This window comes from Selaginella moellendorffii, unplaced genomic scaffold, assembly GCF_000143415.4.
Source record: "Selaginella moellendorffii unplaced genomic scaffold, v1.0 SELMOscaffold_53, whole genome shotgun sequence".
Lineage (NCBI taxonomy): Eukaryota > Viridiplantae > Streptophyta > Lycopodiopsida > Selaginellales > Selaginellaceae > Selaginella > Selaginella moellendorffii.
Window position 1 is genome coordinate 538,581 of NW_003314314.1, and position 21,741 is coordinate 560,321.

Consider the following 21,741-nt stretch of genomic DNA (forward strand, 5'->3'; position numbering starts at 1 on the left):
CTCGATAAGATCTAGGTTTTTCATCTGAGACGTCGATATTGGGAGTTTAAATTTGGGCCGTTAGTCTTGCGAGCAGCCCAACGAAGGGAGCGTTCACGTAAGTTGTGGGCTCGAGCTGAGCCGAGTTAGACCTAACATCCACGAAGCTATCGTCTCTATCGGGGCCTCCAACGATCGCACCCGTGAGCTCGTTTGGATTTGGGGATTTGCTGCTGTACCAGGTGTAGAATCCCTCGCCGCACGAGACGCGGGCATGGAGCTTGGCCACTGATTCGATTGAAGCTCCGCGGTGGTGTGGCTGCTGTGGAAACGAGCTGCCGAAGCCAACCATGTAGGAGATCCTGCGTGGGTTGTCTCCTAGGATGTAATCGGCTTGACCCTTTGCGAAGTTGAAAAGATCTCTTGGGTGGAGGAGCGTTCTCCCGCATGAAACCGTGTTGGAGACTTGGGCTTTCGCGAGGGAATCTGCATAAACGGCAGCGAGGAACGAGGCGCCAATGGAATATTGTGTGTTGGCTCCACTTCTCACGTATATGAAGCCACCTATAACACATGAACTTCTCTTTAACAGTCTTGCACACTTTTTCCAAAGTCCGCCAACCTGGGGTTCTATCAACTTGGGTTTCAGACGTGTTTGGAAGCGTCGCACAAAAGAAGAAATCGGCCTCGTCTTTGTATCGCTTCAGTGCATCAAATCCACCACCTTTCAGGTAAAGCTGGCATTCTCGAGAGATTAGAGAAGGATTTCTTTGAATTTTAGGGTCTGGATGTGGAGTTCTTGACTACTCACCGTGGAAAGAAAGACTTGGACACCAGCATGTTTGTTTTCCCAGCTGAATTCGCTCACGATTCCACTTTTGTCTGCATGGTCGATCACGTAAGAGAGGTACATAGACGAGCCCGTAGATTTGTACAGCCATGAAGCAGCCCAAAGAAGCTCGTCCTACTTGATCGAGTTCGCAATGATCAAACTTTAAGGCATAGAAAGATCAAGAGAAACGAAGGAATCGTGTTTCTTACTTGGTATCCAGAGACTGAGCAGTAGAATGGACATCCTCCACTAAACGTTCCTCGAAACCGGTCCGCAAATTGGAAGAGCTGCCATTGACAAGGCTTAATCTCTACAGAGCAAACACACGAGAAGGAGAAGAGAAGAAGCGAAGAAATGGGAAGGGAGAAGCTAATTTGATGAAGAACAGTACACGGATTGCCGATTGGAGCAGCTTCGTGGAGTAGCTCGGATCAGAACTTTGGAAGACGATCGATGCCGAGGCTAGAGCTGCCGATGTCTCTGCCGCCACCTCTGTTCCTGGCGATGTTTGATTGATAAGGTAAGATTTCCTGGGCGATTCCATGTCCTCGGGACGCTGCCAGCAGTTGTGATCCTTGTAAGGATCACCCACCTTGAAGATCATCGCGAATTTCACACGATTTCGTCAGAAGAAAAGAGGGGAAGAACAGAGCACTCTGCTCTTTCGTTGATTTCCTTACGAATTCTTCATACCTGGACCCAGAGCTCTGACGATCCAGTGTTGGCGCGCAAGAAATAATCCGTTCCCCATCGAATTGCGTCGCGGAGATTGCCCATTTCTCCCGCGGCATCGATCAATCGTCCATACTCTATCGCTCCCCAGCAGAGCATTGTGATTGTAAACGCCATAGGGAAGCCGAATTTCACGTTGTCGCCAGCATCATAGTAGCCACCAGCCAAATTCACCTGGAGAGAAAGGCAAGTAGCTCCCAGTCCACAAAATCTCGCAAAGATTCGCCTACATTTCCATCGCTGCCGTCATCAAGCGCGGAATTCCCCCTCCATTTGACTCGCTGCTGCGAAGGAAGCTCGCCGGAGCGCTGGGCCTCGTAGAAAAGCAGGGATTTGGACAGCGCGTCCCGGTAGTCGAAGTTGGCAGCATCGATTTGGGTCCATATGGCTGCAAAGATCAAAACGAAGAATCCAAGAAATCGCGAAGGAGAAGAAGAAGAAGAAGAAGAAGAAGAAGAAGAGGAAGTAAAATCTTCCATTGGAGAAAATCCAGTCTCCAATGGGAAGAAAGAAGAGCTTCTTTCTCTTTGGTTTTCTCATCGCTGGTTCTCATCGCAATTTAAACCAACAACGTAGCAATGGAAATCATGTGGTATAACGCCTCTCTTTGGAGATTGAATGAAAAATTACTCACGCCAAGGACGATGGAGCTCTAGAAAATCGCTCAAACGAAAGCTACTTTACAAAACTTTAGTTTGGTGCTTCTCCTTCTTCCTTCTTCTTCTTCTATTTATCTTTCTATCTTTCTTTTTCCTCGATCGTTGTAGTTCGCTGCGTCTCCACCCAAGCTCTGCCACCATTCCAGAAACCAACAATCAAATGCAAAATTCGCCAATGGTACTCTGGCGATGCTGCAAATATTCCCGTGACTGCCTGGTAAAATTCCTTCCCCTTGCAGAGACAAGCAGAAGCGAGCTGAGCTCCAAGAATCAAAATGGAAGGGTCTACACAAAAAGGTTTTTCAGTGTTTGATAAGTGGTACATAACAGGCATTGATCAATGGCCTCGTCGATAACGTTTTGCTGTGATCCATGGGGTCAAATCCATTAGCATTGGCCCCCGTGTGCAAGAATAGTTGTATGGTTCGTCCAAAAAAACGTAACTTCTGTTTTGTTAGTGCGCGAGAGCTCCGTTCACCTGCTTGCCAATCTTCTGGACGTGGTGTGTGCACATTCCATTGAGCTTCTTTACTCCATTGGCTCCATTGGTTCCATTGGCACCACCGAGTAGCTTGCGAACTTCGTCTGCGAGCTCAATCAGTTCGTCCTCGGCACATCCTGGATTTTGGAACGCATTGTCATTTTCCGGTAGAGAAAAAAGAGATTTTTCTTTTCTTGTTTCATTACCAATCTCGCAGAGCGCTTCCTCTAAGCGAAACAGGTACTCGTAGTTTGGACCGGAGGGTCCGACAGCTCTAGCAATTTGGCTGCAAGACGTTTTCATAGTCAGAAAACTATTATCTGGGAAAAGGAGAGAACGAAAAACACGAAAAGCACCTGGCCATGTCCTCAATCGGTGCTGGACCAAGATAGTATTTATTGTTTTGCTTGTTCTGCGAGCCAATGTATCTGGAAGATGAAAGTCCAAGAGAAAAATCAGTACTCTTCGAAGAATCCACCAGAAGCTAGATTCTCACACTAAAACTCCACGGAGGGCTGGCTGCGCTGGCGAGTCCACCTGCACGGCACGGAGCACGAAAACATCCGATCAGCGAGATGCTCTATAGGAACGATCAAAGATTTTTTCTTTTGTGTGTGATTCATTGGTTCTTACTGTGTAAAAGTCAATGTAGGCTCTTACGTCATACTCTTTCTCCCGGAGCTCCAAATACTGAACACGAAAGAGCAGCAAACTGTTACGCACTTGTAATGTCAACGCTTTGCGGAACAAATGGGACTGGGAAAAAGTTTTCTACCGACAAAACAAGCTCCTCGGAATCTTTGCCAGAAACTCGGTACGCAGCCCCCCACTGTTAAGAAAATTCATCAGTGCTTGCCAGTTGCAAAAGCAAGGATTTTAGAGTTTCTTACACAAATGGATTCTTCCTTGGGGAGAAGGGTCACACACCTCCCGGGATTCTCAGGAGTTCCTCTATGATCAGTGTTACCTGGAAAAAAAAAAGAAAAAAAAACTCGTGTAAGTTCTAGAATCACGCCAACAACGATTCAAGGCAGTCAAGAGTACCTTGATAGAACACGCGCTGGTAGCCTTTGATGTAGCCAACAACACGCTCGTCGTAATTGAATCCAGCCCTCCACACCAGAGATCCATAGCCGAAAACCCATAGTACCATTCTCTTTCCCTTAACTCGGGGGTTTTCTCCTCCAATCGCTTAGAACAAAAGATTTGGAGAGCTGTGATGTGAGTAAGAAGCCCGGGCGGCGCACGAGATTTGCGTGAGTCAGGGCACAATGCGAGCTAGAGAGAGCGCGGCCCTGGCCAAGAACACGACAATCGGCATGCATAGAATCGAAATCGCGACCATACCGGGCAGATTTGCGGAGCTCCACGACAGATCTCGCGCCTCGCTCGCTATAGCGCCATCAATCCCTCGCCGGGAGGCCTAGAAAAGAAGAGGAGATCGCCGCCAAAACCCACATTCAAGGCGCTGGAACCGAATCGCGTTGCGCAGGGAGCCGAGAGGAGGAGTAGCAAATCTCCCTCCCGATCGATTGGACGAATCAATCGACCAAGGGGGCACACGTTTTTGCGCTCTCCCTATACCCTGCCTCCTTTTTATACTAAAAGGTCTCCCGGGGTTTCACAAATGACCTACGTACCGCGTACGGACCCAGCCACCGGGAACTTCCGTACCGACCGGGTGGCGTGGTTCACGTGTTCTTGGCCGTCCGTACTCCCTGGTTGTGGAAAGTGACCAAAGGGGCTTGTGTTTTTTGTGGCTGGGGCTGCTCTATTGAAGGCCGATGCTTTTGGATCGATTCCATGGACGTATGTTGGATGTTAAAGGATCAAACTAAAATATCGCTGGCATCAAGTTTGTAATATAACGATTTCTATGGGTATCTCTTACAGGTAGCAAAACGGTGACAGTGTTCATCCACACACGCAAAAGGGATGTTTCCAGATTATGCTTTTGAAACTTTCCAAGTGTCCAATTTGCGGCCGATTCGACTCATATTGACTTGTCAAAGTTGGAGTCAAAGGGAGTCAAGTTCAAACGCAGTCGGGTCATGAAATCGTTTTTTTACCAGAATCCCATCATTTTTCTTCCAATGAACCTGGACGATATTGAGACCAGGTTCGTGATCCAGGTGTACATTGGGGCCATGTTCATTGCATCCACTACACCTGGACGGAGGGCACGTCCATGTACATCCCGTACGATTTTTTGCCACTTAGTCGTCCAGCACTTCAGCCTCCACGTCCACTATCGCACCACTTGAATCTTCCAGGAGAACATCGACTTTGATTAGAGCACCGAATAAAAGCGAAAGAAAACGATACCATCTTCACCAACGTATGAAGTCCGCGTCTCGTTTCGCTGGCTTGGGTTATAAAAACTCGGCCCGTCTCTGACGAAAACTTTGTTGTCGACTGGAAGCGCAATCGGAATTGTCATGATCGAAAGGAGCACGGAGGATTTTAATACCTTTGAATGGTTGTGTGCAGTATGGGCAGAGCTGGAGCTCGTCCTTGACTGCGAATCTGTTGACACGGTGATTCTCTGGTGCCAGGAAACTTTAAAGAAAACTTACTCAAAGACTTGGAACTCGTTGCCACAGTTGGGACACTGCGAGGAAAAGGAACTGGGAAAGCGTTAGCTCGCAAGAAAGAAAATCCAGAAGTTTGAAGCGTGCAAAAAGAGAGGCTTACATTACCCGTAATAATCTCCCGCTCCACAAACCAGAAGTACGCAACCAAAGCAACAAGAGGGGCAAGAATGAAAAAGAGCTGCAAAAAAAAGAAAAAAGAAAGTCAAATTGGCTAGAAAAGAACGAAAGAGAAAGCGGAAGAAATCGAAGGGAATTCGATTCTTCTCAGTTCTTACCCAGAGAGAGATCACAGCATCAAAAATCCACCCAAGCTTTCCAGTGACGGTGAGATACGCTAGAGCGCCAGTGATTGCAGCATTGAGGACCATTCCACCGACATTGGTGCCACCACCACCATTTCTTTTCCCTCCATTGCCGGAATCATCGAATCTAAACTTCGCTGTCAGCCTTGCTAATCGTACTTGCCTGCTGCTAGTAGCCAATCCCAGCCCGACTCCACTAGTGCTAGTGCTAGTGCCGTGGCGGCGCAGCGATGCCAGGCAGCACACATTCTTGCCTGATGCTGCCCCGGCTCTGGATTGAAACCCTAGACCGACCTTGATGGCAAAATCTTCCCGACGAGGAGAGTCTCTAGCTCCAGCTCGAGCTGCCGCAGCACCTTGCCGCAGCCAATCCAGTGACGCCATGGAAAAGAAACGACGTAGCCCTAGACAGCGATGTATCAAATTCCTCCATGGCGCCAAAGGTTTAACATTATCCAGAAGTTCAACCATAATGGTGGTCAGAAATTTAAGAAAGTTGACTTTATTGTGACAACATACTATATTATTATTACTCTAATAAGTGTATAATTAACATATTATATATTATTATTAGCGTAATAGGATTCTGATCCACTTCTTCTTCTATATAATCTAGAGTTTTGGATTAATATCAATATGCATATTATACATAGGAGATGAAGGGCAATTTTAGAAATAATTGGATTTTTTTTTTTAAATTTAACTTTTGCATTGTTTAAATTTTTTTGTTCTTGTAAAATTTTCCATTTCTTTTCTATTGCTCTCTTCTGTCAAAAGGTTCATTCAATACCTATTTAATTAGAGTTTACTTTCTAATTTTTTTATAATAATTTGTTAATATGGATTTAAATTTATCTTCCATCGCTCAATCTGTTACTATATATTATTATCTACATTTGCATCATATAATAAAGTTAGTTTTCATTCTCCATAGCAACAACTATATGCATATGTGTAAGATGAAATAAATTTAGTTATGTGATCATGAGCTTGAGTTTCAATTGTTACAGATAATGCTAAGTCAAAATTTTAACCATGTTTTTATATGAGTTTGTTACATGATTTTTTGCTTTAAATAATGGTTTTGCAACTTTCAAATGGATAATGGGAAAGTTTCTCTATAATATATTAAAAATGACTACTAACCTCATTGTTGATATTTTGATTCACTCAAAAGGGACATAATAAGAATATATATGTTTGTAATATTCAAAAGTTGTTAGATCAATTGTGTAAAATTAATTTGAAACTAAAGTAGTCTAATTGTTTGTTTAGATCCCAAGATTTATCTTGGGTATTGCATTTCTTGCAAAGACATACATGTTGATCCTAATAAATTTATAGTTGTTTTAAAGTTTGATAGTTAGAATCAATTATAATTTCCCCTTTATTTGTGTTAATAATGTTTTAATATTTTTTGTCTAGAGTGGATCAAACAATGATCCTATGTGTATAGTTGAAGCATTGCATATCTTGACATCTCAATTAGGGATACACCACATTTTTATGTGTTAATCATTCACAAAATGATGGTTTAATGGAACAATTCATTATGACCTTCAAAGGGATGATTATAAAATATATAAAATTTTATATTTAAATTGGGATGGTTATTTGTCATCCTTTTAGCTTATAAATGTAATAGTGGTGTATGTTTTGTTGATGTTTCACTATATAAACTCTTATATGGTTATAATTTTTATTATTAATGGAGTTAACTTATCTTTACAATTGCCATAAGTTGATAATGCTAGGTTTTGGGATTAATATTAAAGAAGCATTCTTGGAATTGTCCAAGTGCAATTTATTAAACACTTAAATTATAAGTGGAACAATAGTATCATTATAACTCTCACCTACAAAGTATAAAATAAATAATTTAGTGTTATTTTTTCATCCCAATTTTACAGTATATAGTTTGTTTAAAAAGTTCCTTACCCAATGGAAGGGATTATATCAAGTATTATAGCAAGCTGGATTTTTATAACATTTACCACGACATTTAGTAAACCAATCCTTAAAAATTTTATATATATATATATATATATATATATATATATATATATATATATATATATATATAAACATTTAAAGCACTTTACAAAAAAATCATAAATAAATTATACTATCTATGGATGCACCAATGCCTCCTCTTGATATTCTTCTAATGTTGATTATAAAATTCTAACTATCTCTCATCCTTCAAGAAAGAGTTATATTACAGTATATTAATATTAGTGTAGTGAGATTTTAATAGCAATTAAATTGGATTATATAGAGTTAGGATTTTAAAGTAATACAAATAACTATATAATCTAGTTATATATTTCCCACACGATTGTAAAACTGAATTTTCAAATCTTTATGTTCAGTGTGGCCATGGTGAGGTTGCATTGGATCTCTTTTTTGCAATGAAGTGCTAAGGATTAGCTAAATAAGAATTTAGAATATGCCAATATCTTGTGTTAGGTTCACTTTTGAAATGATAGTTGTTTTGGTATGTAGTGTTCAATGTAGATATCTATATTGAACCTACTTAAAAAAAAACTTGTGATTTTTGTACCCCCTTAATTTATAAAATAACTTTTTTATTTTATTGCCCTTACTAAATTTATTATTTAGTCTAGCATCAAAAGTTCAAACATTGGGAGTGCATCTTCTCTTTTTTTCTCATTTAGTATAAAAAGCTTTATAGCAAGCATTATCAAATGTTTCTTTTCTCTAAATTCATAATAGCAACTCATGTTTTAAACCATATGGACCTTTATTAAAAACATTCCATTAGAAATTTAATTAAAAATCGTGGATTATCAAAATGGAATTCATAAAAATTTATTGTAGAATTCAAGATTCAAAGAATTCAATTTAGAATTGCATGATGAAAATTTTGTTAATTCTTTATAAAAATATTGCATTGATTAATTGAGCTCGATCCTGGAGTACAATCTGGGGCACCCTAAGCTCAAAGTTGAGCCCCAAACTCAAGTTGGGAAACTTATGATGCATGCTCTTAGTGTTCACCATATTCACCATGACCAGAATGAGGAAATGAATTGGATCATTAGATTAGCCAATTAAGCACTTGGCCTCGACCACTTAGAGCCTCCTGATCCATATGCAAACTGAGAAACTTGGTAAAAGAGAGGAGAGATCAAAAACGAAAAAAAAAAGCCACTACCTGAGTGTTCCATGAGCTCCATGAGCAGGATGTTTGGATCGTTGCATATGATCTAAACAAACTAATTAGTCTTCTAAGCAAAAGAAGAAGACAATAAAAATAAAGCTTATAGATGGGTTGCTTGTGATCTAAACAAACCAATTAGTCTTGCAAAAAAAAAAAAGAGACAAAAAAACTAATCTGATCACTATGGACATCCAAACCTCTTCAACATGTCAATCAAACTTGTCACAATAAAGTCATTCTCACTCCTCATCGTCAACTCTGGATCAATTACATTGCCACACACCTAATTGTAGGGACGAAACTATGAATTTCTAGAGCGATCTCCTATTATCCACATAGCTCAGCATCAAGGAATGACGCTGTGCCAGGGCATGCGATTGATGGAAGAGGAGGGCGTCTCTCTGTGTGACTAGGGTTTGTGGATGGACCTGGACGAGCCTCACGAATTTGTTTCTATATATCTTGCATGTTGCAAGTGAATCGAGCAGCAGAGTCTCCATATTGCGAACAAATCAGTGAGCATTTGTGATAGGAGTGGAAATACTGGTTAGCGTACAAGTGGTCTAATATGTGTACTGGTGAAAGGCAGACCACCAAGAAGAACTTATAGCAAGAGAGACCATTTCCTCTAATAAAAAGTTTTCTTAAGATTATTTTGTAATTTTATGTTTATAAACACTAGGAAATCTTAGCCATTGATTACTTGAGAAGATTTAATTCTCAACCATAACAGAAAACATTCTTAAAATATGCCTAAACACTTGAACATGAAAGAGAAAAAGAAGTTGAAGAGTCAACATCCTTGCAATATTCGATCAGATTTATGAGTTTACACGCCTACTGTTTATCTACTATTCAAGTCAATCTACCCTAATACGAATCACAATTTCTGTGTTTCTATACTGGAGAGGACAGAAAGAAGACAAGAAGCACGAAGATTTGTGGTACAGCCCACGCATAGATTCCAGTCCTATGTGAATGGAAGAATGTTTAGATCCACTTATGTGAAATTCTCCATTATGCTACTTTGATAGTCTTGAATTGCCCAATGTGGAGCAACTTTCCTCTTGTGCACTGACCCAGACAATGGCATCACAAACTAGAACACCAAACAAGCCTTTGACACGTTAAAGTTCCACCTGTTAGCTCTTTATACAAGTCAAACTGACCTCCCACAAGACATTTGGGAGATGCTAGTGCCCCTTGATTCAGCAAACATTTTGTATTGATTTTCAGATTTTGGGGTATCACCATTTATTCTTTTAATTGGCTTCACCACCAAACACGAAGAATTGTTGCACAAATCGAATCCATCACATTGTTGATCTATGATAAGAAAAGTCCAATCGAAAGAAAATTTCCAAAGATAACATTGATTAGTGGCTAATCGATTTTATTGCCTTTCACTTGACGGGAGCAAGACGTTCGCGGGGGTAGGTCGGTCGGTCATGAAATTGACGACTTCTTTGCGTGGGGTAAAAACTAAAAGCTCAAAAGTCCTTTTTACAGTAATTCTTACGGCCGGCCGTACTTCGTGGCAGCCTGCCATTGGTTACCGCTTAATGGCTTGACGGACATATCATGCGTGGCCGCATGCTGTGAGCATGCGGATGCGTCACTCACATTTTTCACCGCGCTTTTACCCGAGGTGGATTATTTTCATCATGGGAAAATTAGAAAAAAGGGACACTATCTTTCTAGGGTGAAAAAAATATTTCGGAGGAATGCGCGAGGCGCCGCAGCTATGGCGCACGGCGCCGGGCAGGGCTGAGGAGGTTGCGCGAGAGGGGAGGATTTGAGGAGCTTGGCGCCGCGATCGATCGATTCAGGCATTCTATGATCAGGTAGAATGCCAGGGCAGAGGGTCACGATGATGCTCTCTCAGCAAAGCGTCATACGGCAGCAGCAGCCTTTCGCGAGGGATCCCGTGAGGAGCGATTTCCCGGATCATCAGCTGCTGCCCCGTCACGCTGCTCAATCAGCTGCCGAGGTTTTGGGATCCGTTTGTTTGGAAGGATTGCAAGGTGAGCCTTTTTTTTCCTATTTTTTCCCTCGCGAGGGATTTGTTTAGGTTTCTAAATTCTCGACTGTAGACGGGGATACGCTGTTGGCACTGGCGCACCAAGAGTACAAGGCTGGGAACTACAAGCAGGCATTAAAACATTGCAATGTAGTACACGAAAGGAGCTCGAAACGTACTGATGTCTTGCTGCTACTTGGAGCGATCTATTACCAGGTGCTCGATACTGAATTCTTTTTCAAACAAGTCTTGTCTAACTCGCTACGTTTGTTTCTACAGCTTCACGATTTTGATATGTGTATAGCTAAGAACGAAGAGGCTTTGAGGATAGATCCACAGTTCGCAGAGTGTTACGGAAATATGGCCAATGCATTTAAGGTAGATATTGAAGATTCAAGTACGAACTTGACAGATCTTTTTGCAGGAAAAAGGGAATGTGGACCTTGCTATTCAGTATTACCTTGTTGCTATAGAGGTATCTTGTATCATCGTTGTAAATTAATCGTTTATTTAATGTTTTATGCAGCTGAGGCCGGGGTTTTGCGATGCATGGTCGAATCTGGCCAGTGCTTACATGCGGAAAGGGAGGCTTCAGGAAGCTGCAGCATGTTGTCGACACGCCCTGACATTGAATCCCCGTCTTGTACGTTGCAAATCGCTAGTCTTGTCAAGGGGTGATATTCCTTTTCCCATTCTGCAGGTTGATGCCCACAGCAACCTTGGTAATCTCCTCAAAGCTCAGGGCTTGGCTCCGCATGTAAATTTGTGAAGGTTGAAACTCCTTTCTCGACGTTAAACATTTTCTTGCAGGCGTATTATTGTTATGCTGAAGCCATCCGAATACAGCCGACTTTTGCTATTGCGTGGTCAAATCTTGCTGGCCTGTTGATGGAAGCAGGGGACTACGAAAGAGCTCTTGCTTATTATCAGGTTGGAAAACGCAAAGTTTATGTTTTCTGAATTTTTATCCATGCAGGAGGCTATTCGATTAAAGCCAAACTTTGCGGACGCTCATTTGAATCTTGGGAATGCCTTGAAAGTAAGTTGAGTGGCATGTTCCTAGTAAGCGATCTAAAGATTGTGGTTTTTTAGAATCTTGGTAAAGCTCAGGAGTCCATAGTCTGCTACTTGCGAGCCATTCAACTCCGGCCAGACTATGCAATTGCGTACGGTACGCGCTACTTTCCAAGCTTTCTGAATGCGTCCTGGTCGAGCTTGAGTGTGGAGTCAGACTGTGATCCCTGGCAATAGTGGTCTAACTGGCTGCGTTTCCTTGTTTTTTGTTTTTTCCATGTGTGTTGATCATGAAGATGCGCGGGCTGGAGGCCATCCTGGAAGCATTCAAAGGGCTTCCTTGAAGACATTGTGTCGCAAGAGTGGTGTTAGTTGTGAAGTTAAGCTGCTTGTCAGGGATCAGCTTGTTTGTGAACCCCTACTGCCTGTGGCCATTGTATGCCTGCTCCCTGGGTGTGTGTTTCTTCAGGCAGTTCAAGAAGGTTTGGCCGCATCGCAGCTATGTGTGGAGCATTTGGTAACATTAGTTATAGGAAGAACGGGAAGGTGCATGTAGGTCTTAGGGGAGCTTGCTGGACCCGGCATGAATGTGTGCAGGAAATCTGGCAAGCGTGTACTATGAACAAGGACAATTGGACCAGGCGATTTTGCACTACCACAAAGCCATCATGTTGGATTCATCTTTTATAGAGGCTTATAACAATTTGGTAGGATATCTTCTCATTTATTTTTTTCTAAGTGGAGTTGTTTTTCTCCAGGGAAATGCTCTCAAAGACGCTGGAAGGGTGGACGAAGCGATTGCTTGTTATCAGGTGAGCACTCAATTGTCCATTATAAAAGGTAACTTACATCTGGATTGGCAGCACTGTCTGACACTTCAAGCTAACCATCCTCAGGCGCTCACAAACCTTGGAAACATTTACATGGAATGGTAATTTTCAAACCTTTGTTCCTCTCATCCGCTAAGTTGAAGCCTTTCTAGGAACATGATTTCCATGGCGGCGAATTTTTACAAGGCCACTTTGAACGTTACAACGGGTTTGTCAGCCCCGTACAGTAACCTTGCGACTATTTACAAGCAGCAGGTAAAAGTTTCCTCTTAATGTTTTGAAGTTTTCTTGAGTGCCAAGTTCTTTACAGGGTCATTATGCTGAGGCGATAGCATGTTACAATGAAGTTCTACGGATAGACCCTACAGCGGCTGACGGCCTTGTTAATAGAGGAAACACCCTGAAAGAAGCTGGACGTGTTACTGAAGCTATTCAGGATTATTTGAGAGCAGTAGCAATAAGGCCGAACATGGCTGAAGGCCATGCAAACCTTGCATCTGCTTACAAAGACAGGTTTTGTGTGCATACGCATAGAGTGATACTAATTTTGTGTGTTTCTGCAGTGGACATGTGGAATCTGCTATCAAGAGCTATAAGCAAGCATTGCAACTTAGGATCGATTTTCCGGAAGCCACCTGCAACTTGTTGCACACTTTGCAGGTTTGTCATTTTAAAGCAAATATCTACGGAGGATATGTAATATTTGTGTTACTCTGCAGTGTGTGTGTGACTGGGATGGAAGAGATAAAAAGTTCGAAGAAGTGCAAGAGATCATCAAGAAACAAATTAAGGTCTTTTGTCTTTTCTTCTTCTTTGTCGGTTGACCGATATAGTTATTTCAGATGGAAGTTCTTCCTAGTGTGCAACCGTTTCACGCCATCGCGTATCCATTAGATCCTTTGTTGGCGTTGGAAATAAGGTTCTCACGTTTTATATTGGTTTCTTTGTTCTTACCCGTACCTTACAGTCGGAAATATGCCGAGCATTGTTCTTTGGTAGCTTCACGATTTTCGCTCCAGCCATTTGTCCATCCACCTGCCGTACGTGTTAAAGACGAAGGCGGTAGCGGTAGATTGCGTTTGGGGTATGTCATTGTACTGAAAGATGTTGACGTTCCTAATGCTGTTTCCTTATTACAGTTACGTGAGCAGCGATTTTGGTAATCATCCGCTTTCTCATTTGATGGGTTCCGTTTTTAAAATGCACAATAGAAAGAATGTAGAGGTACATTTGGAAGCTTCCTTTTTTCTGTTATCTAACTCTCACTTGCAGGTGTTTTGTTATGCTTTGAGTCAAAGTGACGGCAGTGAATGGCGACAGAGAATCATGAACGAAGCTGAGCATTTTAAAGATATGTCGGCGATGTCGTCAGACATGATCGCAAGAACGATCGCTGATGATCAAATACAAGTTCTAGTTAATCTGAACGGCTACACGAAGGTCGGTGATAATTGTTAATATCTTGCTATAAAAATTTATGTGTGTTTCTCAGGGAGCTAAAAATGAGATATTTGCTTTGAAACCGGCCCCCATTCAAGTTTCGTACATGGGATTTCCCGGGACAACGGGTGCGCAGTATATTGATTATTTGGTCGTTGACGAGGTGCGTTTCCTGGATCGTCTCAAGTTTCTCTGATTGTTGGGATCATTTATATGTAGCTTGTGTGTCCGAATGAATTCGCGCATATTTATTCTGAAAAGCTTGTGCATCTTCCACACTGCTACTTTGTCAACGATTATAAGCAGGTTCGGTTCGGCGAGATCTGAATGCCTGAAAACTAATCAACAATCTTTCAGAAAAATCGGGACGTATTGGATAGTACGAATTTGCCCAAGCGATCGGACTACGGTCTTCCAGAAGATAAGTTTATATTTGCATGTTTCAACCAGCTGTACAAGATGGACCCGGAAATTTTTACAACATGGTAAGAGTTTTGTCTTTGAATGTCCGGGCCTGACGTTTGTCTTGATCAGGTGTAACATATTGAAAAGAGTCCCAAACAGTGCGCTCTGGCTTTTACGCTTTCCCGCAGCTGGTGAAGACCGGCTGAAAGCATGTGAGTACTTCTCATGGTTGTTGTCGATATTTCTTCTAACGGTTGCCCACTTTTCGGTAGTTGCTGTTGCGCAAGGGGTGGGACCTGGTCAAATTATCTTCACTGATGTAGCAGCAAAAAACGAGCACATTCGACGGAGTGCTTTGGCCGATCTCTTCCTGGATACGTAAGTCCTGTCCGCTTGAAATCCTCTCGACTAAAACGTTTCCTTCTGTCCTTCATCCAGGCCGCTCTGCAACGCACACACAACCGGCACCGATGTGCTGTGGGCCGGACTTCCGATGATAACGCTGCCCTTGGAGAAAATGGCCACGCGTGTCGCGATGTCACTGTGCTATGCTGCCGGCTTCGGGGACGAGATGGTGGTGAAAAAGTGAGCAAGATCTTTTCGCTTTCCGTGTTTTGGAATCTAACTCGTGGCGAATCTAATCCAGCATGCAGGAGTACGAAGACAGGGCTGTGATGCTTGCAGAGAATCCAAAAGCGCTCGAGAGCTTAACCTCGAGGCTGCGATCCGTCCGCTTAACCTGCCCTCTGTTCGACACTGAGCGCTGGGTGAGTAACTTTCAATCGCTTTGCTCTTCGTACGTCCCCCGCGGCTGTGACTGACAAATCTAGCGAAACTCTCATCCTTTTCAGGTGGTTAACGCGGAGAGGTGCTACTTCAAGATGTGGAATCTTTATTGCGATGGAAAGCAGCCCCAGGCATTCAAAGTAGCCGAAAGCGAAGACTTCCCGAGTAATAGGTGACACCACAAGAAACCATGAAAAGGATCAGAGATCCTCGAAAGAACGCGAGATTGTCTCACAGGATCAATCGCAAACTTCATCTCACAGAAGTTTAGAGATAACGCGAGAAGAAGCGAGTCCTCCACAGTGACGCACTCTACAATCCACTGGGGAGATTTAGAGAATCTAGACGTGCCAAGTGTGGTGACACGTGTCAGAAAAGCGGGTTGCCATGTGGCGGGCAAGGCTGATGCCTACGTGGCGGCCACTTGGCCAGGGGTGGATATTCCTTGCGTTTGAGTTGTATGTGTGCTTTGGACAGGACGTCGTGGACGTTGTGTAGACTGCAGTCATAGGTTCTCTCGTTTAGGCAATTTACCAAACCTGCCACAGGGGTTTAAATGTGGCCGCCGCAAGCCGTCCACGTCTGTGCCGTGCGGTACGGGGAGGTGGTGCCGTACCACCGCGGGCGCGGTGTACGGAACCCACTCTTCGTGCTTGGAGCCCCCATTTTGTGCTTGGTCTCCCCCATAATTCTTTTTCTTTGTGGATCTTTGGCGCCGGGGGACGCGATCGAGGAGCCGGCAGCCAGGGCGATGCCCCGGGGCGGACCTCGGCATCTGGAATCCGTGCTCAGATTGCCGGTCGCTGCCGCGTCGAATCCAGGCATTGATCAGCTCCAGGGAATTCCGGCGTCATCTGGCGCATCGGATGTGAAAGGGGCCGATTGCCGCTCCTCCTTTGTTCTTGCTCCACTAGGTATGTGTCGCTCTCTTGCTTTTGATATTTCGATCGGATTCCGCGCGGGGAGCTGGATATTTGCGGGAATCGGATGTGACCGGTTGCACGATCCGTGAATTTCCTGTTCCTGGCGCCCGGATTTCGGTCTTTCTTGCCGGGATGGATTGTTTTGGGATCTTTTTTGTCTTGGATGAATGCTGCTTGTGGTATATTTGATTTCTTCTTGCGTTGGATGAATGGATCGTGGATGGATGTATTGGATTTTTGGTCTCTTGATTTTTTTTTTTCGCTTGGTTGCGTCTTCCCGAGGATGACCTTTGTTCGTTTTGGCCCTGGTGAAAACGATGCTTGTGCGTGTGAGTGTCTTGTGTGTGTGGGGAGTGTGTGGCTGTGTAGGCAGGCTTAAAGGTTAGAGATTATTACTGCACGTGTGAATTTTTGCGGGGAATATTTCGTCATATATATACTGGGCTCGGGTAAATTCTGGTTTTTTTTTTCTAGGATGCGGGATCGGATCGTCTGGCGCTTGCAGCTTCTATGGATCGAAGCAGCAGCAAGAAGCTCAGTAGTAAAGAGAAGAAATTGAAGAGGAAAGAGGTATTAAGTCGCTTCGCTTGTGTGCTTCCGAAGAACACACCGCGCATCAAATTGACCGTTTCGTGCTGGTGTTGTAGGAACTTGATCGGAAGAAGGCGATTGATGAAGTTATCCGGATGGCTTACGCCAAGGAGGATCACTTGAGCGAGTTCCCGGCCTTCTTGACTTACCAGAGGAGCGGTGCGCGTTTTTCTTCTTTTCTTTCCTTGGAAGATAAATCTTGGCTGTGACACTTTACTGGTTTTGCTCCTCCAGGATTGAACCTGATCATGCAGCCGCAGTCTGGAGAGACTTTGCCTGCTCCGCTGAAACGTTATATCCAAGCCCTCCTCAAGGTAGAGTTTCGTGATTGTTCAAAGCTCCGGGCCTTTTCTTTTCTTTGTCTTATGCTTGCGATCTTCCCAGGAAAACATGGAAGGACCTTACGGCTCAGAGTGGCCAGCGGAGGAGAAAGTGAAGAAGCGGGAAATGGTTGCTTCCGAGGCTCGATACATAATTGTTCGGCAACTGGTGGAGGATCCTGAAAAGCACGATGGACTCTGGAGAGACGGCGGTGACCCCGTGGTGTCTTTTGTGCAGTTTCGGTTCCTCATCGACGAGGAAATCCCGGTGCTGTATGTGTACGAGCTGCAGCTCGAGAAGTGCGTCCAGAAGAAAGGCCTTGGAAAATTTCTCATGCAACTCCTCGAGCTGGTTGCGCGAAAGGTTCAGTTCTCTCTCTTTTTTTTTTTATGGTCCTGGTGTTTCTCATAGAATTTTTCTCGTCCTTTTTACAACTTTCAATGCAGAACAACATGAAGGCAGTGCTTTTAACCGTTCAGAAGAGAAATCTTGCGGCCATGGCCTTCTATTCCAAGCTGAAGTAAGCAAAGAAGTCTCTGGTTCCTCTCTCTCGAGCTTTTAATATTTTTCCCATCCCCAGGTACGTGGTCTCCAGCATCTCGCCTTCAAGAGTCGATCCACTGGTAGTACTAAAAGTCTTAAAGATCATCAAACTTTCACATATAACGTGCTGCTCTGTCCAGATTGGAGCTGAAAAGAACTACGAAATTTTGTGCAAGACGTTCGATCCAGAAGCGAAGGCAAAGCTGGAGGTACGTAAAATAAAACTCGATCGATCGATCGAAAACGCAGCGCTTTAGATGATTTCGTTCTCTCTTGGCCTAACGTTTTCTCTCTTTTTTCTGGCTCGTTCGTCGTTTGGTTTTGTCATCTTCCAGGATGCAAGCTGAGATTCTTTTGCAGGGATTTGTAGCTATTCAAATTCAATATTCCATTTATTTTTCACTGTTTTCAACTTCGGATAAAGCGAGCGCCCGATCGTACATCCAACGGCCCAGAGTTGAGCTCATTGTCCGCGCGTCGATGCCGTCCATCTAGCCTGCTCCAATGCTGCCACGTGTGGAAGGTTTTGCGTAGGTGTGAGGTGACCGGGAGGAGCGTGTTGGCGCTCTAGCGCAATGCTGCCCCTCCTCTCTCGCGCGCGATCGCTCGATCACAGCGGAGAAGCTCCTCCGCGATCGCAGGTAAGTCTCTCGCCGCGACTCTAGGGTTTACAAATGCGCCAAATGCGGCGGCGTCGACAGTGATCGATGAGGAAGGACCGCGTGCGCAGGATCGTCGCTCTTGTGATCGTGCTCAATCTCATCCAGCTCGGGTATTTCTTCCTCCACCGATCGATCGAGCAGCAAACTCCAGACAGGGATGAGCAGCTGCCGCCCAAGGCCAGAGTCCATTCCTACGTCGTCAAGAAATGGTCGCTGGTGGAATCCTACTCTCCATGGCTGCCGGCTGATCGAGGCTCCTCGCATTCCTGCGAGGCCTTTTTCGGGAATGGATTCTCGGATTTGCGGAGAGTGGTGGATCATTCCGGGAGCTATGGAGGCTCGTTTCGCTGCTACCATAGCGACGCTCTCAAGACCTCGATCTGCGAGGGGACCAAGATGGTGATGCATGCATCGAGAATCTCCATGACCGCTGGAGGGGAGGAGATCGATGCGGTGATTGGAAGGGAGGAGCAGGAGGAGCTGCCAGTGTTCCAGGTGGGAGCTTTCGAGCTCCAAGTCCCGGACGAGGCGGATGGAAAGGCTTTGGTGGAGGGTGGTCGGCTGGACGAGGTGATCGCGAGAGGTCACGGTGGCAATCGCCATGGCTTGCGCTCCTTGGTGGAATCCATCCGGACGGTATCTTCCAAGAGCTCGCGCTGCTCCGAGGTAAGTTTTTCCATTTGTTCTTCTCTCGTCAACTTGTTGGGCTTTTGTTCTTCGTTTTTCCATTGTAGGTGATCACCAAGCCAACGCTGTTCGTCACGAGGTTCGAGTACGCCAATCTCTTCCACACCGTCACCGATTGGTATAGCTCCTACGCGAGCTCTCGCGTCGTTGGGCTGGAGGAGCGGCCGATGGTGGTGTTCTTGGATGGGCACTGCAAGGTAAAACGCGATCAACTCTTTCTTTCGCAGCTACAGTTATTTTTCTCTCTTTTCTTCCAGTCTCCCATGGACGATGGCTGGGAAGCGTTCTTCAGCGGTGTCAAATACGCCAAGCACTTTGGCGACAACGTTTGCTTCGACCGCGCCGTATTCGTGCCTCTGGGTTACGAGACAGCTCTCTTCAAGTTCCTGGGGACCGGCCTGGCCTGCACCGGCAGCTCGCCAGCGGAAGTGGACGCCTCCAAAACAGCAAGGCTCCGAGAGTTCGGCGAGATCTTCTCAGCAGCATTGTCGGGCAGCAATTCCACCGAAGAGAATCGCTCCGACGTGATACAGGTCCTACTCATCCGGCGAGAAGACTACTTGGCTCATCCCCGGCACTCCGGAAAGCCGGAGTCGAGGCTGGCAAACGAAGAGGAGCTGTACAAGGCGATGGTGGATTGGGCCAGCAAAAGAAACAGCGCTGCTGGGGCTCGCAGGAAGATCACGATCTTCAACGGATTGTTTGCTCACATGAGACTGGCCGAGCAGATCAAAGCGGTGAAGTCTTCGTCGATAATCGTGGGAGTTCATGGAGCTGGGCTTACGCACATCGTGTTTGCGAGGCCGGGGACGTCGGTGGTGGAGATGCTGAGCCCGTTGTTTATGCGGCCACACTACATGTTTATCTCGCAGTGGATGGGTTTGGATTACCACTCCATTGTCATGGACGACGCCACCGTGGATTGTAACCAGGTGCTTCGCCACCTTGATAAGGTCATGGCAAAACTTACGTGAAAAAAGATTTGTATGCTTCATGGTTTTATTGGTGCTTTGATACTTCTACAGGAGATACTATTGCCTATGGAAAATACCTTTTCTTGTCTTCCTCCTTGTGTTCTTGATCCATGGACTTCTTGTCCTCCTCCTCATCCTTGTGATCACCATCCATAGACTTTTGCTCTTCTTCCTCCTTGTGATCATGATCCATGGATTTCTTGCCATCCTGATCACCATACATAGACTTGTTCTTCTTGCAGAAGATATTGATGTTAATGTTGATGTTGTTATTGTTGTTGCTGTCCCCTCTGTGCTTGCCTCCCTCCCAATCATCCATATCTGCTGAAAGATTCACAAGTGAAGAATTGGATGCTGGCTCTACTGCTACTGAAACCCCATAAATCTCAGCTTCATCCAAGAGCTCCCTGGAACTACTTGAAGAAGGAGAAGAAGACAATGCAATCTGGAAAGTGGAAATCACAAGCACAAGAAACACCAAAACAGCCTTCATGGTGAGCTTGATTGAGCTGAGCTTAATGAATTGGTGATTAATGGCTGGAAGCTTGAGGCCTTATATGTATCTAAAGTATGCATGCTAGCAATTGCCATGTGTCCATGCAATGCAATTATTCTATAGTAAAAGCTTCTCTATTGAAATTGACCACTTCCATCGCGGGAGATTTGCATCGCCACCCAACCCTAAATCAGCAAATGATATTATTGGCGTTGCAATGGAAAATACTTTTTCTTGTGTTGTTCCTGTGCAGCAGATATGATTGTTGCTCCTTGTGCTGCCTCCTTCCTCCCTAATCATCCATCTCTGAAAGATTCACAAGATGCTGGCTCTCCAGTACAAGCAATTCCTTTTTCTCTATTGATCCAATCGATCGATTGTTCTTTCCAGATTGCATTTCTTCTTCTTCTTCTTAGGAGCTCTTAGAAATTCTTGTGCGTGAAGCTGATGGCCTCAGATATATGTTTCAACTAGGGACATAAAACATTTGCAAGCTCCAAAAGAACAAGGACCACTTTTGCTTTTCCTCCCATGGAGCGGTTCAGGCGCTATGACGAGCTGCGGGGATTCATCGGATCTCGAGTGGGCTCGAAGCGTAAGAGATCGCCCGGGAACATTTCACTTGAAGGTGCCAAAGCTGCGATTGAGGATCTTTTGAAGCTTAATGAAGTTGATCTCATGGATCCGAGCAAATCGACAGCCCTGCCGTATCCCGGTGTAGGTCGTGTGTATTCGTGTACGAGGCCGGAAGTAATTCTCGACTTCGTGGGTAGAAGGACTGTACGAGAGCTCCTCCTCCGGTGGTACAGCTCTGATCATGACAACGTGATCTATGGGCCCAAGGGCGTTGGGAAGTCGTCCGACTTCAGAGCGCTCTTCTGCATACTCTTCGGCAAAGTTGGCATCGACAACAAGGTGGCGGCTGGATTAATGCCGACAACAAAGAACGTGAAGAAGCGGCTAGTTTACCTTGTGGGCGAGATGCTCTTGATCAGTGAAACTGAAGCCATGAGAAACGGTTTGTTGTTTTCATTTCTGGCGGAGGACCCAGACACCGTGATATCTGCCATTCGAAAGCTTTCTTCTGTGGAAAATGTTATTGATTTCGTGGAGGCTCGTAAGCAGCAGGAGGAGTTCTACTTCTTCGTGGATGGTGGCGAGAAACTGGAGCCTTTGGACATTTTTCGGGAACCGGCCTGTGACTCCGGGCCGAAGAGCAACATTTCTCACAATTTGTACCGCCTGTTGTGTACTGGGAAGAGGGTATGGTGTTGCATATCTCACAT

General features: G+C 44.8%; 6 protein-coding genes across 8 annotated transcripts; 3 read left to right on the top strand and 3 right to left on the bottom strand.

The window, feature by feature from the left end:
* Positions 1 to 46: 46 nt before the first annotated feature.
* Positions 47 to 1,952, bottom strand: LOC9660863 (endoglucanase 18). Its single transcript, XM_024687357.1, has 7 exons — positions 1,774 to 1,952; positions 1,505 to 1,717; positions 1,203 to 1,403; positions 1,021 to 1,098; positions 791 to 943; positions 602 to 680; positions 47 to 543 (listed from the first exon to the last, which is right to left on the bottom strand). Exons 2-7 carry the CDS (start codon positions 1,658 to 1,660, stop codon positions 47 to 49), a joined length of 1,164 nt encoding a protein of 387 aa, XP_024543125.1. The 5' UTR covers positions 1,661 to 1,717; positions 1,774 to 1,952.
* A 522-nt stretch (positions 1,953 to 2,474) lies between these two features.
* On the bottom strand, positions 2,475 to 4,265 carry LOC9660864 (gamma-glutamylcyclotransferase 2-3). The gene is made up of 9 exons (XM_002982324.2): positions 4,031 to 4,265; positions 3,728 to 3,978; positions 3,574 to 3,650; positions 3,459 to 3,512; positions 3,317 to 3,373; positions 3,180 to 3,220; positions 3,040 to 3,111; positions 2,890 to 2,969; positions 2,475 to 2,820 (listed from the first exon to the last, which is right to left on the bottom strand). The coding sequence occupies exons 2-9, from the start codon at positions 3,834 to 3,836 to the stop codon at positions 2,657 to 2,659; spliced, it is 654 nt and encodes a 217-aa protein (XP_002982370.2). The 5' UTR covers positions 3,837 to 3,978; positions 4,031 to 4,265; the 3' UTR covers positions 2,475 to 2,656.
* Positions 4,266 to 4,600: 335 nt separating this feature from the next.
* LOC9660865 lies at positions 4,601 to 5,971 on the bottom strand. Of its 2 annotated transcripts, none has more exons than XM_024687378.1 (6): positions 5,553 to 5,971; positions 5,383 to 5,455; positions 5,260 to 5,310; positions 5,154 to 5,209; positions 5,009 to 5,098; positions 4,601 to 4,949 (listed from the first exon to the last, which is right to left on the bottom strand). In XM_024687378.1, the coding sequence occupies exons 1-6, from the start codon at positions 5,961 to 5,963 to the stop codon at positions 4,932 to 4,934; spliced, it is 699 nt and encodes a 232-aa protein (XP_024543146.1). In that variant the 5' UTR covers positions 5,964 to 5,971; the 3' UTR covers positions 4,601 to 4,931. The 2 variants fall into 2 exon arrangements, with proteins under 2 accessions (XP_024543146.1, XP_002982371.1); XM_002982325.2 differs by having other exon boundaries at positions 5,260 to 5,294; positions 5,378 to 5,455.
* Positions 5,972 to 10,362: 4,391 nt separating this feature from the next.
* Positions 10,363 to 15,440, top strand: LOC112350687 (probable UDP-N-acetylglucosamine--peptide N-acetylglucosaminyltransferase SEC). Its single transcript, XM_024687302.1, has 28 exons — positions 10,363 to 10,787; positions 10,857 to 10,999; positions 11,063 to 11,161; positions 11,208 to 11,258; positions 11,310 to 11,426; positions 11,484 to 11,540; positions 11,594 to 11,713; positions 11,760 to 11,822; positions 11,876 to 11,954; positions 12,395 to 12,504; positions 12,556 to 12,609; positions 12,661 to 12,728; positions 12,780 to 12,882; positions 12,938 to 13,140; positions 13,191 to 13,287; positions 13,347 to 13,418; positions 13,470 to 13,546; positions 13,595 to 13,711; positions 13,767 to 13,851; positions 13,900 to 14,067; positions 14,120 to 14,230; positions 14,287 to 14,373; positions 14,425 to 14,552; positions 14,602 to 14,684; positions 14,745 to 14,850; positions 14,911 to 15,057; positions 15,119 to 15,239; positions 15,324 to 15,440. Exons 1-28 carry the CDS (start codon positions 10,613 to 10,615, stop codon positions 15,432 to 15,434), a joined length of 2,952 nt encoding a protein of 983 aa, XP_024543070.1. The 5' UTR covers positions 10,363 to 10,612; the 3' UTR covers positions 15,435 to 15,440.
* A 527-nt stretch (positions 15,441 to 15,967) lies between these two features.
* On the top strand, positions 15,968 to 18,048 carry LOC9660866 (N-alpha-acetyltransferase 40). 2 transcript variants are annotated; one of them, XM_024687305.1, is made up of 9 exons: positions 15,970 to 16,172; positions 16,656 to 16,751; positions 16,829 to 16,931; positions 17,007 to 17,086; positions 17,157 to 17,456; positions 17,540 to 17,613; positions 17,674 to 17,716; positions 17,777 to 17,845; positions 17,972 to 18,048. In XM_024687305.1, the coding sequence occupies exons 2-9, from the start codon at positions 16,692 to 16,694 to the stop codon at positions 17,981 to 17,983; spliced, it is 741 nt and encodes a 246-aa protein (XP_024543073.1). In that variant the 5' UTR covers positions 15,970 to 16,172; positions 16,656 to 16,691; the 3' UTR covers positions 17,984 to 18,048. The 2 variants fall into 2 exon arrangements, with proteins under 2 accessions (XP_024543072.1, XP_024543073.1); XM_024687304.1 differs by having other exon boundaries at positions 15,968 to 16,172; positions 17,777 to 18,048.
* Positions 18,049 to 18,127: 79 nt separating this feature from the next.
* LOC112350689 (beta-(1,2)-xylosyltransferase-like) lies at positions 18,128 to 19,987 on the top strand. The gene is made up of 4 exons (XM_024687303.1): positions 18,128 to 18,277; positions 18,338 to 18,964; positions 19,033 to 19,182; positions 19,243 to 19,987. Exons 2-4 carry the CDS (start codon positions 18,344 to 18,346, stop codon positions 19,957 to 19,959), a joined length of 1,488 nt encoding a protein of 495 aa, XP_024543071.1. The 5' UTR covers positions 18,128 to 18,277; positions 18,338 to 18,343; the 3' UTR covers positions 19,960 to 19,987.
* Positions 19,988 to 21,741: the final 1,754 nt, after the last annotated feature.